The sequence below is a fragment of the Phoenix dactylifera genome, chromosome 8 (genome assembly GCF_051530095.1).
Source record: "Phoenix dactylifera cultivar Ajwa chromosome 8, Ajwa_hap1_PhDact_Kaust_v1.1, whole genome shotgun sequence".
NCBI classification, from domain to species: Eukaryota; Viridiplantae; Streptophyta; class Magnoliopsida; order Arecales; family Arecaceae; genus Phoenix; species Phoenix dactylifera.
In genome coordinates this window covers 26,506,843-26,524,179 of record NC_143197.1, presented here as the reverse complement: position 1 = coordinate 26,524,179, position 17,337 = coordinate 26,506,843, and the positions used below count along the sequence as shown (strand labels likewise).

Sequence of the window (17,337 nt, the reverse complement as noted above, 5' to 3'; positions counted from 1 at the left end):
ATATGAATCAGCAACAACACTGCACTTTAATCCTTTTCGTTCCAGCATTTGATGCTCTGATCCATTTCTTTAATTTTTTGGTGGTAGATCTTTTACTGATCGATTAATTGCCTTAACATCAGGCCTCTGAGCGAGGCAAAGCATGGTGTCCAAGCAATGGCAAATTAACCATAAGATATGACATTTAGGCCTAAGCATCCTTCTCACAAAAGCAACCATGCAACGGGACTGTCCGAGAACCTTTCAAAGCCACAATTATGTTAAGGGTTCACAAACCTTTGAGCAGATTTTCTTTGCACCTATATGATTGCCCATATCTATAAGATTCACCATCAAGGCTCGGTTTGCACTAATCCAAAAACAACATCATAAGTGAGAAGTGAAAAGGCGAGGGTTGTTAAAGTTTACCTTTGCTCTCAGTGCCATCAACAGTTATTGGGTCATCCTCCGGTGAGAACAAAAACCATCTACGTTGGATATGTTGAGCTTACAGAGGATGAAGGCATGCATGCCCCCACAGATATTCTCAGGAGATCTCATATTTTATCTATGACCAACAGTTACAGATAAGAAATTCATGCTTCCGTCAACAGACATTTCCATTTCAGTGCTGATCCCTGCTTTGCCTTGACCATATCTACCTATTTCATGAAAATATGATATATTCCCAGAAAAAGGGGCTATTAATATACATATCAAGACAGAATGGGTCGTGCAAACGACCCATAGCAATTGTGGATACTTTCATTGTCGTTGGACTGGCGAAGTTGTCTGCACTTGCCCATAGAAACCAACTCCTGGGGACTGATAAAACCCTGTTGTACCTGATTGCAGCTGCTGTGGTTGCTGCTGCTGCAGCAGCGGTGGCAGCGGCGGTGGTGGCGGAGGTGGTGGAGCACCAGGTCTTGTCAAGCCCATGGATACGTGGGTCGGCAGAGGAGGCGGCGGGGGGAGAGAATTACCCACATACCCAAAAGGCACCACCCCGACCATCATTCCACTAGTCTGTACATACTGCTGCTGTACTGGTGGTGGTGGAAGTGGTGGCAGAGGTGGGGGAGGTGGTGGAAAGGGTTGAGCTGCCTGGTTAGCCTGGGATAATTGTTGCATAGTTGTGGCTGAGCCTTGGGGCAGTGAAAGAGGAACAGATGCCATTTGCTGCTGCAACTGCTGCTGGGCCTGTCCAAAATAAGAGGTACTACTCATATCAGAGACACTCATGGGTTTCTCGAGTCTAGGCCTTTTATCCACTGGGAAAATGGGTGCGCTGCTGGAGAAGGCACCAGTACTCAGACCGCTATTCTTGGAAGCGGCTTCTTCGGCAGCCAAAGATGACAGAATAGAGGTCAGCACTTGTGCTGAGGAAGATGAAGCGGTGAGCTTCGCTGCAACAGCAGCTGCGGCTTTCTTGTGTTCCTCTTCTGCACTGCTTAAGGTATTTGCAAAAGTTGTCACAGGTTGGGGTGGTTGAACTTGTGGGGCGATGGGTTTTGTGGGGGATGGACTGGGTTCTATTACAGGGGTTGTTTCTGGTGGAAGAGTCATGATAGGCTGGGTCATGTTGCGAGGGGTGGGGCTAGGGCTCAGACCGGTGCTGCTGGGGGCTGAACCAAGTCTCTGCCCCATGTTGCTGGCATGTTCAATCTCAGATTGTGCAACCTGTAAATGACACACATTCAGACCTGTGTGAATACAAGCAACAGTGGTTTCATAAAAACTAGCTCCAAGTATCAGCATGCAGAATGTGGACGATACTTAAAATTTAGTTCACTCCCCTTTGCTAGAGAAAGATGTGGAGCAAAAGCCATGACTAATCATAATATGGGATGAAAAAGGTCCTGCTACTTTAAAAAACTCATGGAGGCAGATCAACTCACCCATTCTAATGGTGTGAGAAAACACGGTCATACAAATCATCATGGTTTATTTGCTAAGATATAAAAATATATGTAGTTCAAAACTTTGACTTGAGAGGTGTGGTAGAACAAAAACGCTGCCAATATTAAAGCAGCCAGTATGACAGCATTCTAAGAACTGGCACAATGGTTGCCATCTCACAAAATGAAACATTTATATGACCCTTCGAAATCCCTATATATGATTGATTGAAGCTGCTCGTCAAGACTAACCCCAACAAAAGGCCTTCACCAAGATGCTCCTCTTGGTTTCCTGCGCATTCCTTTTTATGATGGTCAAAGCCTCTGCAGTACTAGAATAGTTCATCCTTTCCCCTTCCTGGACCATTCCATCATCAAGATCTCCGAAAACCGTTGGTCCCCACCAAAGAGAAGCACATACCATCCATGGGGCATGAGTGCAACTCTCAGTGAAAGCTAGTTTCAAGTCCCTCTTGTCCTTGGAACCATCTTCATCTCCTTCCCGTAGCAAGAGGTTAGCTTTTAGTGCTTTCAAAAAACCCAGCCTGCTAGTGACCCTCTGACATTCCATTACCATGCCTTATAACCCTTCCCGTGGTCAAAAGTTGGCACAGAAAGCTAGTACTCTAAAACTTGTGCCCCTTAACATGGCTGAACAAGGCCGCACATCAAGCAATTCTTCTTGTACCACATATATAAGAAGAATGCCTTTGCTTGAGGTAATTTGCACGTACACCAACCTTTGATTTTCTGATCCTTTGGAAGAAAGATCTAGTGAATTAATTATTTTTGTACATACAATTTACAATTTGAAGATGACTATCATTAACGACAACCATAGGGTGAATGCCAAGCAAAATACTTTCCTAGACCGGTTCACCTCATTGAAAGACTGTTCCCAGAGCTACGGCACCTTTGGCAAGAGACAAGTCCACTTAGCCAAAATGAATTTTGATGATTGATGATGATTCCACAGGGATTGTCCACATGTCTCCTAGATTGATCATTGTATGAAAGAATTATTTCAAGTGATGTCATGTCCAATGAGAGATCAGTTCGCATAGCCTACATGAATTTTTAAGAGCCAAGCTTACAAGGGAAGCAAGATAAACTGGCTCACTAAGGACCCTTGTTTAGTTCATTTGCGCAAGATGAAATAGCTCCTCAAGAAGAAATCACTACTTCCAAGGAGATTCTTGTTCCTAGGCAAGCAGTATTTTTATTGGCTACCAAAAGCCTCTTGCCAACACCGTATCTCAGAGCTATTTGGTGAATCATCAGGGAACTAAACTATTTCTACTGCTCTGACATTTGCAGAGGAGGAAATAATGATCGACTTTGAAAATTGAACCAACTTTAAAAAATAAACTTGCAAAAGGGAAAGGATTTCACAAAATCCTTCACCAGTTATATTTGCGGAGTCCAAGACCTTCTGCACTTACTGCCTATATGAAAGTTCTTTTGTAGGTTAAAATGAATTTTGTTAACCCCCTAATGGATTTTGATGAATACAAAACACTAGAGTAAAATTCCATTATATCTTAACAATTCAATTGAGAAATTCATGTGTTTTATTTAGAATATTGTTAAGAAATGTCTAGGCAAGTTCCCATAATTTTTATGAATTTATTGAAGAATATTTTGAGCTAAAGAAAAAGTTCAGGGACAGCCGAGACGTCTCCTGATAGTTTCAGAGACGTCTCTGGCACAAGCAGGAAGAACTGGCACACTTGGAGACGTCCCCGGCTCCTGTCAAGTCGTCCCCGCGTTAGCGGAGTCGACTCTCTCAGTAGCGGAGTCGACTCTCTCAGTGGCGGCAGAAAGACGCTTTTCAAGGGATATGCGCGAGACGTCCCCGCTGTACGCAGAGTCGTCCCCGCAAGCAAGAAGGAGACTTCCCGAGTCGTCCCTAAGATGGCGGAGACGGCTCTCTCAGGGTTTTCCAGAAAATGGTTTTTTCGGTGATAAGGAAGCGGAGTCGACCCTGAGAAAGCGAAGTCGTCCCCACGCATAAAGTGCAGACAAGCGGAGACGTCCCCTGAAAGAGCGGAGTCGACTCTCTCAGGGAATTCCAGAGGACATGATTTTCGGAGATAAAGAAGCGGAGTCGTCCCCAAAGCAGCGGAGTCGTCCCCACTCAAAAAGCGCTAACACGCCGAGACGTCCCCGTAAAGTGCCGAGTCGACCCCAGATAAAGTAAAAAGTAAAATTCTATAGGCGAGACGTCTCTCGTTGTAGCGGAGACGTCCCCGGAGCGCCTGGGACGCGACTGACAGCTTTTCAGGTTTGATTTGAATTTCAAATCTTCTCTACTTTATCTCTAACGGCTATATTTGCTTTTTGGGCTATAAAAGGAAGCTCTTAAGTGCTTCTCAATAACTCTTAACCAACCAAAAGCAAAATCATTCAAGAGAGAAGTTAGAAAGAAAAGCTCAAGGGAGTGAGTGCATTCAAGAAAGGAAATCAAGTGCTTACAAGTCTCCCAAGCGATTTCAAGCTCAACCACTCTCGTGTGCTCGGGATTCAAAGCTCACACCCAACCCTACGCGTCCCACATCGGAAGAATCAACATCTCCCACGCCTCCAACGGCAAAAAGATTCTTCCGGGTTTCATTGTTCATAAGTGCTATATTTGCTTTCTAGAGCTTTTATATCCTTTTGTACACTCTTTTATTGTGGTGCTTGTTCCAGTCAAGGGACTTGGAACAAGGGAAAGGGCGTCCCAAGCCTAAGAGAAATTGGGGGTTTTGGGTTTGTTGTGAGCCCGGTATAAAACAACGAGTTGGGTAGTGAACTCGCAAAACTACCGTACTGTAATCTTGGATTATAGTGGAAATTCCCAAGGCGCTTTGGAGAGTGGATGTAGGAGCGGTGAAGGCTCCGAACCACTATAAAACCGTGTGTTTGTGGTTGTCTCTTCTTATCGCTTTATCTTTGCTTTAGTTCATATATTTGTGTGTTTTATTTTTAAATTAGCCAAAAAGTTTTAAAACACCCAATTCACCCCCCTCTTGGGTGACCATCTCTGGGCAACAAGTGGTATCAGAGCCGGTGCTCTTATATTCCTTGAAAGACCTAACCGTCTTAGCCAAAGATCTAGATGGCAACACCCTTTAACAATGTTCCAGCCGAGGGGCAAGCAACCAATAGACCTCCACTCTTCAATGGGACAAATTATACCTATTGGAAGACTAGAATGAGAATCTTCATTCAAGCACAAGACTATGCCTTGTGGAGGGTTATAGTCAAGGGACCACAAGAACCATCACATGTGGTCAATGGCATTCGAGTTCCCAAACCTGAGGAGGATTGGGATGAGAATGATGATAGGATGGCTCAACTCAATTCTAGAGCCATGAACTCATTATTTTGTTCCTTAGATGTAAATGAGTTTAATAGAGTCTCCACATGTACTTCCGCTAAGGAAATATGGGATAGGCTTGAAGTTACCCACGAGGGTACAAATCAAGTCAAAGAGTCCAAAGTGAACATTCTAGTTCACAAGTATGAATTGTTTAAGATGGAACCTAGTGAAACCATCACATGCATGTTTACACGTTTTACCGAAATTATTAATGGCCTAAAAAGCTTGGGCAAATCTTACACTAACCCCGAACTTGTGAGTAAAATTCTCAGGTCACTGCCAAAAGCATGGGAAGCAAAGGTCACGGCGATTGTAGAAGCCAAAGACCTCAACACCTTGGGGCTAGAACAACTCTTGGGCTCATTGATGACGCATGAGCTCACGATGAAGCAGCATGAAGAAGAGCTGCCAAAGAAAAGGACAATCGCACTCAAGGCCACCTCAAATGTATGTGAAGAAGAGAGCAGTGAGAGTGAAGAAGAAAGTCAAGATGAGGACTTGGGTTTGATAGTAAGGAAATTTAAAAAATTCATGAGAAGAAAGAAACCATTCCCAAGAAAGAAATTTGGAAGGAGAAATGATTGGGAGAAAGAAAAGGAAAAAGAAAGAGACCCAATCGTATGCTATGACTGCAAGAGACCGGGACATATTCGTTCCGAATGCCCTCAACAAAAGAAGCACTTTGGAAAGAAGAAGAAGAAGGCATTGAAGGCAACATGGGATGATAGTGACACATCATCCTCCGAAGAAGAGAAGGAAGAGACCGCCAATCTATGCTTCATGGCGTTCGAAGATGACGAGGTATGTCAAAACCCAACTATAAATTTTACTTTAGAAGAATTATATGATGCTTTTCAAGAACTTATGGGTGATTGTAGTATGTTGGGAGCAAAGAATAAAGAATTAAAAGCCTCCAATCAAAAACTAAAGGAAAACATTGAAAACCTATTAATTGAGAAGGAGAGCGTCAAAAATATGAACACTACTAACCTAGAAATCGAAAATGTAAAGGCAAAAACACTAATCAAGGAATTAAATCTAAAAGTAAATTCCCTACTCAAGAATAATACCTCACTTGCGCAAACTGTTGAATCTCTTAAAAAGGATATGGAAGAACTAGTTAAAGAAAATGTGAATCTTAAGAATGAGATACATAAGTACAAGCCAATTGTTGAAAAATTCACACAAAGCTCTGAAAAATTAAATCTTATTCTTTCAAATCAAAGAGCTGTTTTCAATAAAGCCGGATTAGGATATAAAACTAATAAGCAACAAAAGTATCTAAAGAATTTCTTTGTAAAAGCAAAAGATGTAAAAACTGAAAAACCAACATGCTTTCTTTGTGGAAAGATTGGACATAAAGCCTACTCTTGTATTCAAAGAAAAATCCAAACTAACAAGAGTACATTTGTAAAAGCTAAAAACATAACTAAAATATGGGTGCCTAAAGGAACCAACTACACTAACCACGAAGGACCCAAGAAAACTTGGGTACCTAAGAGCTTCACATGATCATTTTGCAGGTATGCCTTGCAGCCGGAAATAAAAGGAGAATGTGGTATCTTGATAGTGGCTGCTCAAGGCATATGACCGGTGACAAGAGTCTCTTCGTCACCTTGGAATCGAAAGAAGGAGGGTTAGTCACATTTGGAGACAATGCTAAAGGCCGAATTATTGGTGTTGGTAAAATCTCCATATCACCCTCCTCATTTATTGATAATGTATTGTTGGTTAATGGACTAAAACATAATTTGTTAAGTATAAGTCAATTTTGTGACAAGGAATTTAAAGTATCATTTGAATCATCACTATGCATAATTAGTAGTCCATTTGACAATGAGGTCATACTCACAGGACATAGGCATGGAAATGTTTACATGGTAGATCTTGATGATCTCACCATGAAGGATGGCCAATGTCTTGTAGCTATGAATCCCAAAGTCAATGAGACTAGTTGGTTATGGCATCGTAGGTTAGGGCATGCTAGCATGGATTTAATTTCTAAATTGATTACAAAGGATCTAGTCAAAGGACTACCGAAAATAGACTTTGAAAAGAATAAAATTTGTGCGGCATGTCAATTAGGGAAACAAACAAGAAGTTCTTTCAAGTCTAATAACATAGTCTCAACATCAAAACCCTTAGAACTAATTCACATGGATTTGTTTGGACCCACTAGAACTGCTAGTCTAGGGGGTAAGAAATTTGGTCTTGTCATTGTTGATGATTTTTCACGTTTTACATGGATTTTATTTCTTGCACACAAAGATGAGTCCTTTCCCGCTTTTATCAAGTTTCATAATAAGGTTTCAAATGAACTTAATCTTAAACTAAAAGCAATTAGGAGTGATCATCGTACCGAGTTTGAAAATCAACACTTTGAAAAGTTTTGTGACGAAAATGGTATCAATCACAACTTCTCGGCACCTAGGACACCCCAACAAAATGGGATGGTAGAAAGGAAGAATCGCACACTAGCAGATATGGCTCGTACCATGTTGTGCGAATCGGATCTACCAAAGTATTTTTGGGCTGAAGCAATAAATACCTCATGTTATATTTTAAATCGTGCTTTAGTTAGATCCATCTTAAAGAAAACACCGTATGAATTGATGAAAGGTAAGAAACCAAATATAAGTTATTTTCATGTTTTCGGTTGTCGATGCTTTATTTTGAACAATGGAAAGGACAATCTCAGTAAATTTAGTGCTAAATCAGATGAGGGGATCTTCTTAGGTTATTCCTCATCTAGTAGAGCATACAGGATCTTCAACAAGAGAACTCTCGTTGTTGAAGAATCCATTCATGTTGTGTTTGATGAAACTAATGGAGATTCTTCTAGAAAAGAAGAAGATGGTGATGCAGGTATACTTGAAGACGGGATCAAGGAATTCTCCATACAAGACAAACAACATGAGGATGAGATCAAAGAGGATACAAATCAGCAAGATGAAGAAGATCAACCTCCATCAAGAAATCAAGATCTTCCTAAAGAATGGAGGTATGCACATGGTCATCCAAAGGATCTAATCCTTGGTGATCCTTCACAAGGTATAAGAACTAGATCCTCTTTAAGAAACACTAGTAATTATCTTGCTTTCGTTTCACAAATAGAACCTAAATCATTAGAAGAAGCTGAAAAAGATGATAATTGGATGAATGCTATGCAAGAGGAATTAAACCAATTCGAAAGAAATGAAGTTTGGACTCTAATGAAAAGACCCCCTAATGTTTCAATTATAGGCACCAAATGGGTATATAGAAATAAACTAGATGAAGATGGGATAGTAATAAGAAACAAAGCTAGGCTAGTGGCCAAAGGATATAATCAGGAGGAAGGAATAGATTTTGATGAAACTTTTGCTCCTGTTGCTAGGTTAGAGGCTATTAGACTGCTTTTAGCATATGCATGCTTCATGGATTTTAAACTCTATCAAATGGATGTAAAAAGCGCATTCTTAAATTGCTATATAATGGAGGAAGTTTATGTAGGACAACTTCCAGGTTTTGAAAATCACTTACATCCAGATTATGTGTATAAATTGCATAAAGCATTGTATGGACTTAAGCAAGCTCCTAGGGCATGGTATGAAAGATTAAGCAATTTCCTAATTGAGAACAAATTTAAGAGAGGAAATGTAGACAAAACCCCCTTTATTAAAAGAAAAGGAAATGACTTATTGCTTGTACAAATCTATGTGGATGATATAATTTTTGGTGCTACTAATGATAGTCTTTGTCAAGAGTTTGCCAAGCTTATGCAGGGAGAATTTGAAATGAGCATGATGGGTGAGCTCAACTTCTTCCTTAGGCTACAAATAAAACAATCAGAGGAAGGCATCTTCATCAGTCAGTCCAAATACATCAAGGAAATGCTGGAAAAATTCAAGATGAAGGATGCAAAGGAAATCAGCACACCCATGAGCTCAAGTTGCAAGCTTGACAAAGATGAAAAAGGTAAAAGTATAGACTGCAAATTGTACAGAGGTATGATAGGCTCTCTACTTTACCTTACTGCTAGTAGACCAGATATATTATTCAGTGTTTGTATGTGTGCTAGATACCAAGCATGTCCTAAGGAATCACACTTGCAAGCTGTTAAAAGAATATTTAGATATCTAGTAGGGACATCTAATGTAGGTTTATGGTATTCTAAACAATCTGACATAAACTTAATTGCTTATTCCGATGCTGATTTTGCCGGGTGCAAACTCGACAGAAAAAGCACAAGTGGCACATGTCAACTCTTGGGTGCCAATTTGGTTTCTTGGTTTAGCAAGAAACAAAATTCAGTTGCCTTGTCCACAGCTGAGGCTGAGTACATTGCAGCTGGAAGCTGTTGTGCCCAAGTTCTTTGGATTAAGCAACAACTTGAAGACTTCGGTATCAAAATGGATAATATACCAATTAAATGTGATAATACAAGTGCAATTAATTTAACAAAAAATCCTGTCCAACACTCTAAGTCAAAGCATATAGAGATTAGGCATCACTTTATTAGGGATCATGTGCTGAAAAATGATGTGATGATTGAATATGTATGTACTGAAAATCAATTGGCTGATATCTTTACAAAGCCCCTTTGTAAAGAAAGATTCAACTTCTTAAGGAATGCTTTGAGCTTGTATGATCCTAGCAAATGAATTGAACTTGTATTGCATTGTTTTGCTGCGCAAACTAGTAATCAACCTCAAGGTAAACATAAGTGAAAACATGAATTCATGTAAGCTAAATGACGAACTGTTTGACTTTCTGGAGGATGGTTACCCTCCCTTGGACTCTTCATGGAGATATTTTCAGAGCCTATTTCATAGGTATTCGAAATTTGGTCAAACATTCCTCATTTCAATATTAATAATTCAAAAATTATTATCAAATTATTATAGGATGTATCATTAAGGGGGAGGATCACAAACAAATTCACTCTAAGTTTATCAAAAGAGATCATGTTGATTAGGGTGATTAAACAAAAATTGGGAGAAGAAAGAATTTAGTCTGAAATTTTTTAGTGCCGGAGACGTCTCTGGCAAATCGCAGAGACGTCCCCCCCAGGGGAGACGTCTCGCCTTAGTCGTGGAGACGTCTCGGGGACCGAATGAGGCCTTTTTAAATAGGTCGAAATCGCTCGAGCCGACTCGAGCTCTCTCCCTCATTCCCGACCAAAACGGAAAGCCCTAGCCTCCATTTGCTCTCCACCTCAAATCCTAGCCTCCATTTGCCCTAAATCACAAACCCTAGCATCCATGGCACCAAAGAAAGCTAGGACGACCCGTGGGAAGCGACCTAGAGTAGCGGGCGACGGTGAGGAACGGCGGGAAGAACCCTCCGCACCTTCTCCTCCGGTTGCTCCGCCAACCACAACGATTTCCTGTGCAAATCGCACAGTCACAACCGGTAGGTACATAGATTTTGCATTTTTAGATCATGAGGGGTTCTCTATTGGAGAGAGACTCCGAGCCCAAGGGTGGGAGCATCTTTGCACCCTCAATACCTCGACCTACCCCGGCCTTGTTAGAGAAATGTTTAGTGATATGGCTTTAGGGGACTTAGGGTTCACCGCACATGTCCGAGGGACATTAGTAGAAATTAATGAGGACATCTTATCCACTGTTTTGCAAATCCCTAGGGACGGCGAGGCTCCAACCTCACATCCCCAAAGGGAAGTAGCTCTAAACTTAATTTTAGGAAGAGAGGACTGCGGCCCTCTTGATGTTGTCAACTCCCAGGACCTAAATGCACAGATGAGACTCCTTTTAAGCATTGTCAACCGGGTCCTATTTCCTAAAACCGGTCGCTTCGATTTTGTTTCGGAGCGAGACTTAGTTATAATGCATCACATCCTACTAGGGATCCCTCTAAACCTTCCTAGACTCATGCTAAATTACATTGCCCTATGTCATAGGTATTCTAGATTTAGTATACCCTATGGCATGATCTTTACCTTAATCTTCAAACACTTCAAGGTTTCCATTCCATCAAATGAACCTGCAAAGCCCTTAAGAAACACCGACTATTACAATGAGGGCTCAATGAGAAGAATGGAATTTCACAAGATAGATGGGTCTTGGGTCAAGGTTCCAAAAAGAAAAGCACAAACCATAGAGGCTGAGATCCCACATCATGAGTCTGACCATCACTCTCCTCCACCTAGCAACATGGACATCCCTGATATTCCCTCCAGCTCAGCTGGACCTTCCACATCCATGCCACCACCTCCTCCAGTCAGTGGGCCCTCCTTCCTATCAGAGGAGCAGATGCACACCTTAGCATCTGTTATTTGTCAGCAGATGAGGGAGGAGATGAGATCCATGATGTCTGCAGAGCTGGCCCCCATCAGACAAGAGCTGCAGGAAATTAAGGCTCAAATTGAAGCCCAAGAGCAACAAATAGTTGGGGTGGGTGCCACCCAAACCTGCAGATCATTAGAGCTCAAGGACAGCTTGAAGGCCATTTCCAAGAGCCTCAAAGAGTTGACAAAGCCAGATGGCAATGTGGGCACCTTAGTTGCCCAACTTAGAGGCAGAATTGAGATGGCAACCTTAGAGTTTGAAGCACTTGTGGCAGGTTTCCACAAGTCACAGGGAGATCACTTTAAGACCCTCATGGATTCTATCAATGGTTTCATAGATGCAGCCTGTAAGGCTTATGCACAAAGTACAATTGGTAGGCCCCATGAGCAACGACGCCGATGATGGATATCCTGTAGGATCTTCTTTTTGTAAATCCTAGGCCATTTTGAAACACTTTTGTATTAGAAATCAATACTTGTAATGATTTCTTCTTTTGACTATGTACTGACTTCAAAGATCTACAATGACATATGAATGAATACAATTTCTTTTGAAAACCTTGTGTACATTGCCAATTCTGTGTATGTGTTTCTGTGATTGTGTATGTGATTGTGTGATATGCCATAAAAATCCTACCACATACCTTGAGTATTCAAATTTGATACAAAGAAACAATGTACATAAAACAGGGGGAGCACACCTTGAATATGCTGAATTTTACTAAAAAGGATAATTTGTCCCCTTCATGTTGATGACAAAAAGGGGGAGTAGATATTTGTATATTGAAAGGGGGAGTAGAAATTAGATATTGTATATTGAAAGGGGGAGTAGACATGGATATTGAATATGGAATGCAAATTTTTTAATCATACTCCAAAGTTGATTTAGAAAAGATAAAATTGAAGAATATTGATTTTAAGATAATTGCCCTTCTGGAAAAGAAAGGGGGAGTCAAAAAGAATCTAGCTTTCAATTATCTTCAGCATCAATATTTCATTCTAACTTGATTCAAATTCAGTTCATATGATAAAATCATTTAAGAACTATAAAGATCAATCTTATGCACAAGGAAAGAACTGAAAATTGAATATTTTGAGTGATGCACATTGTATCTAGTTCAAATCAAAACATTATACTTGTATATCTGATCAATACTGTGTATATGTTTAAATTTCAAATTTTGCATATACTCAGTGTTTTGTCATCATCAAAAAGGGGGAGATTGTTAACCCCCTAATGGATTTTGATGAATACAAAACACTAGAGTAAAATTCCATTATATCTTAACAATTCAATTGAGAAATTCATGTGTTTTATTTAGAATATTGTTAAGAAATGTCTAGGCAAGTTCCCATAATTTTTATGAATTTATTGAAGAATATTTTGAGCTAAAGAAAAAGTTCAGGGACAGCCGAGATGTCTCCTGATAGTTTCAGAGACGTCTCTGGCACAAGCAGGAAGAACTGGCACACTTGGAGACGTCCCCGGCTCCTGTCGAGTCGTCCCCGCGTTAGCGGAGTCGACTCTCTCAGTAGCGGAGTCGACTCTCTCAGTGGCGGCAGAAAGACGCTTTTCAAGGGATATGCGCGAGACGTCCCCGCTGTACGCAGAGTCGTCCCCGCAAGCAAGAAGGAGACTTTCCGAGTCGTCCCTAAGATGGCGGAGACGGCTCTCTCAGGGTTTTCCAGAGAATGGTTTTTTCGGTGATAAGGAAGCGGAGTCGACCCTGAGAAAGCGGAGTCGTCCCCACGCATAAAGTGCAGACAAGCGGAGACGTCCCCTGAAAGAGCGGAGTCGACTCTCTCAGGGAATTCCAGAGGACATGATTTTCGGAGATAAAGAAGCGGAGTCGTCCCCAAAGCAGCGGAGTCGTCCCCACTCAAAAAGCGCTAACACGCCGAGACGTCCCCGTAAAGTGCCGAGTCGACCCCAGATAAAGTAAAAAGTAAAATTCTATAGGCGAGACGTCTCTCGTTGTAGCGGAGACGTCCCCGGAGCGCCTGGGACGCGACTGACAGCTTTTCAGGTTTGATTTAAATTTCAAATCTTCTCTACTTTATCTCTAACGGCTATATTTGCTTTTTGGGCTATAAAAGGGAGCTCTTAAGTGCTTCTCAATAACTCTTAACCAACCAAAAGCAAAATCATTCAAGAGAGAAGTTAGAAAGAAAAGCTCAAGGGAGTGAGTGCATTCAAGAAAGGAAATCAAGTGCTTACAAGTCTCCCAAGCGATTTCAAGCTCAACCACTCTCGTGTGCTCGGGATTCAAAGCTCACACCCAACCCTACGCGTCCCACATCGGAAGAATCAACATCTCCCACGCCTCCAACGGCAAAAAGATTCTTCCGGGTTTCATTGTTCATAAGTGCTATATTTGCTTTCTAGAGCTTTTATATCCTTTTGTACACTCTTTTATTGTGGTGCTTGTTCCAGTCAAGGGACTTGGAACAAGGGAAAGGGCGTCCCAAGCCTAAGAGAAATTGGGGGTTTTGGGTTTGTTGTGAGCCCGGTGTAAAACAACGAGTTGGGTAGTGAACTCGCAAAACTACCGTACTGTAATCTTGGATTATAGTGGAAATTCCCAAGGCGCTTTGGGGAGTGGATGTAGGAGCGGTGAAGGCTCCGAACCACTATAAAACCGTGTGTTTGTGGTTGTCTCTTCTTATCGCTTTATCTTTGCTTTAGTTCATATATTTGTGTGTTTTATTTTTAAATTAGCCAAAAAGTTTTAAAACACCCAATTCACCCCCCTCTTGGGTGACCATCTCTGGGCAACAAATTTTGCATCTGACAGGGTGATCAACATGTTCATATTGTCTGTTGAGACACCCCCACACACATACACCACAGAACTGGAGAATGCAATGATCATCCTTGTCAATAATTATGTCAAGTTTTCTTTGTGTTTTAAAAGCTTTGGAGACTCTATAGCATGATGCAATACATATGTAGGTCATGCGCTATCATCTTGACTTTTAATCTGCAACTAAGAGATGCAATATGGTGAGATGTGTACACCTTTGCCTGTGTGGAGAAGTTGTACTAGTGTGCAAGCCAATGGAGCACAAATAAAAAAGAATAGAAAAAGAAAATTTCAATGGGGTGAAAAGAGTTAGATAGACAAAATTGAGTAAGAACAACAGCTTGAGCCTCAAAATGACCTATGGGAAGATACAATAGAAGATGAACAATAAGAAAGCAATTGCATAGAAACAGAGAGCAAGAAACCCAAGTGAGCTTATTGAAGAGAACGGAGCGCCATTAATATCAGATATCATGCAATTATGCCTGATGAAGGATAAGGGACATCTCTCACTTTCATCCATCTTATGATGTGACTTCCAACTAGGTCAATATGTATGACGGGATTCCTTAAAAACCAATATGAGCATGAATGGATCAGGAATATCAAACTACTATCGTATAGACTGAAGTAAAGATGAGGGCCATAAAATGAACGCCATGTTAAGATCGAAGGTACCATCTTGTCAAGCTGGTAAAATATTTGGCAGTTGTATCAAATACCTGGGATCAAATCCCACCTTCACCAGATTTGGGGGGTAGGGATATTTGGGGGAGGGCTACCCCCCGTTAAGATGGCTAAAGAACTAAAGAATTTGCAAAAAAAGAGACAAATGGCTTTTAAGGATAGAATGTTAAACGAGGGAATATACGATTTAAATAAAAAATCAGTACCCTATAGGACAAGATGGCTAACAGTATTAAGAAAAGTTTAACAAAGGAATTAGGAGAATCAAAGAGAAAAGAGTCATCTTAAAAGGAAACTTGGTAATGGAATGAGAAAGTTTAGTTGACAGATAAGGTTAAAAGAGAGTATTACAGAAGACATCTAAATATAAGAATAAAGAAGCTTATGAACACTATAAGATGGCTAGAAAGAAAGTATTGAAGGTAGTAGGAGAGGCTAGATTCAAAGCATATGAACTATAAAGAGTTATATCACAAGTTAGAAACTAAGGATAGAAAGAATCTATGGATTGCAAGATTAAGAGAAAAGGAGACTGCAAACTTGGCTCAGGTTAAAATGGTTAAGGAAGACAAGTTCAAAGAAAGATGGAGACGTTATTTTAATAAGCTATTCAATGAAAGTCACGTGACTAATTTTGGATTCCTTGCTAGTTCCATGGAAGATAGAAATATTAAGTATAACATAAAATTAGAGTACCTAAAGTAAAGGAGGGTATGAAAAATGAAACTACGAAAAGTGGTAGGAAATTCCTATTGAGGTTTAAAGTGTTTAGGTGACGTAGGAGAAACTTAGTTGACTAATTTGTTCAATAAGATTTTAAAGACCAAAGAAACCTGATGAATGAAGGAAGAGCAGCATAGTACCGCTTTACAAGAATAACAGTGATATTCAAAATTATTGTAACTATCGTGGTTTAAACTTTTGAACCATACTATCAAACTTTTGGAGAGGGTGATATGAGCACATATTGAGGTATGGCACAAAAATATCAGAAAAACGATTTGGTTTTACGGCAATTATTATGGCAGTTATTTTTCTTGTTCAGACTTTAATGGAAGAATACAGACAAAAGAGACGAGATCTTCATATAGTTTTTATTAATTTAGAAAAAGCATATGATTGAGTCCATAGAGAAGTCTCATGGAGGGCATTAGATAAGAAAGGAGTCTCCGTTAGTTATATTAATGTAATTAAGGACATCTATAATGAAGCAGCGACCAGCAAGAACTATTAGTACTGCTGGTAAGTTTCCAATTACAATAAGTTTACACCAAGGATCTGCTCTAAGTCCTTACCTTTTTGCACTAGTTATAGAGGAGCTTACTAAGCATGTTCAGGATGATATTCCTTAGTGCATACTACTCATTAACGATACAGTAGTGGATGAAACTAAGATTGGAGCTAATCATAAGTTGGAATGATGGAGGAGTGCATTAGAATCTAAAGATTCAAGTAGGACCAAAACAGAATGCATGAAATGTACTTTCAGTAAAATTAGAAATGGACATGAAAATGGAGTGAAAATTGAGGATTATAGAGTTCCTAAAATTTCATTTTAGTATTTAGGATCGATTATTCATAAAAGAAAGAAAGATTGAGGAGGATATTATTCATAGGATTAAACTAAAATGGTTAAAATGGAGAAATGCAACTGGGATATTATGCGATCACAAAATACCTACAAAATTAAAGAGAATTTTACAGGATAGCCATACAACTAGCTATGCTTTATGGTACAAAATGTTAGACAAAAAAAACATGTGCATAAGATGAGTATAGCTGAAATAAGAAAGTTGAGATAGATGTGTGGTAATTTAAGAAAAGATAGATAAGAAATGTCATTCGTAGAAGTTCAAGATAGAAGTAATTAAGAACAAACCGATAGAAGGACGACTAAGGCCATGTTTGGCAAAGCTTTTGGTGGGCTACAAAGAACTTTCTAGCCCTCCAAAAGCACTTTTGGATGATAGAGTAGTGTTTGGTAAAAAATCGAAAAGTTGTTTTGGCTTTGCTAGAAAGTTGAAAACATCTATTTGGAAAAAACTCTATTTTGGAGCTTCTCTCCAAAAGTGCTTTTTGGCCAATGTCAGAAAGTTGTTTTGGTTTTAATAAAATTTTTCTAATAACCAAAATACCCACCAACAAATCTCATGATTACATCTTATATTATATCATATCATAATATACTATTATATTATAAATATAATACAATATAATAATCAATTAATAAAATATTGTATTATATTATATTTTATATTACATTATAATAGTATAATATATTATATTATTGTAGTAATACATTGTTATAATATAATA

At 39.8% G+C, this 17,337-nt stretch overlaps 1 protein-coding gene across 2 annotated transcripts in view; it reads right to left on the bottom strand.

Annotated features, from left to right (window-relative positions):
* Positions 1 to 451: 451 nt before the first annotated feature.
* Positions 452 to 17,337, bottom strand: part of LOC103709057 (uncharacterized) — a 41,753-nt gene continuing 24,867 nt past the window's right edge. For both annotated transcript variants that reach the window (XM_088703276.1, XM_088703277.1), the window contains one exon: positions 452 to 1,659. In XM_088703276.1, the coding sequence (XP_088559402.1) occupies positions 745 to 1,659 (915 nt within the window). In that variant the 3' untranslated portion in view covers positions 452 to 744. The remainder of the gene's footprint in view (positions 1,660 to 17,337) is intronic.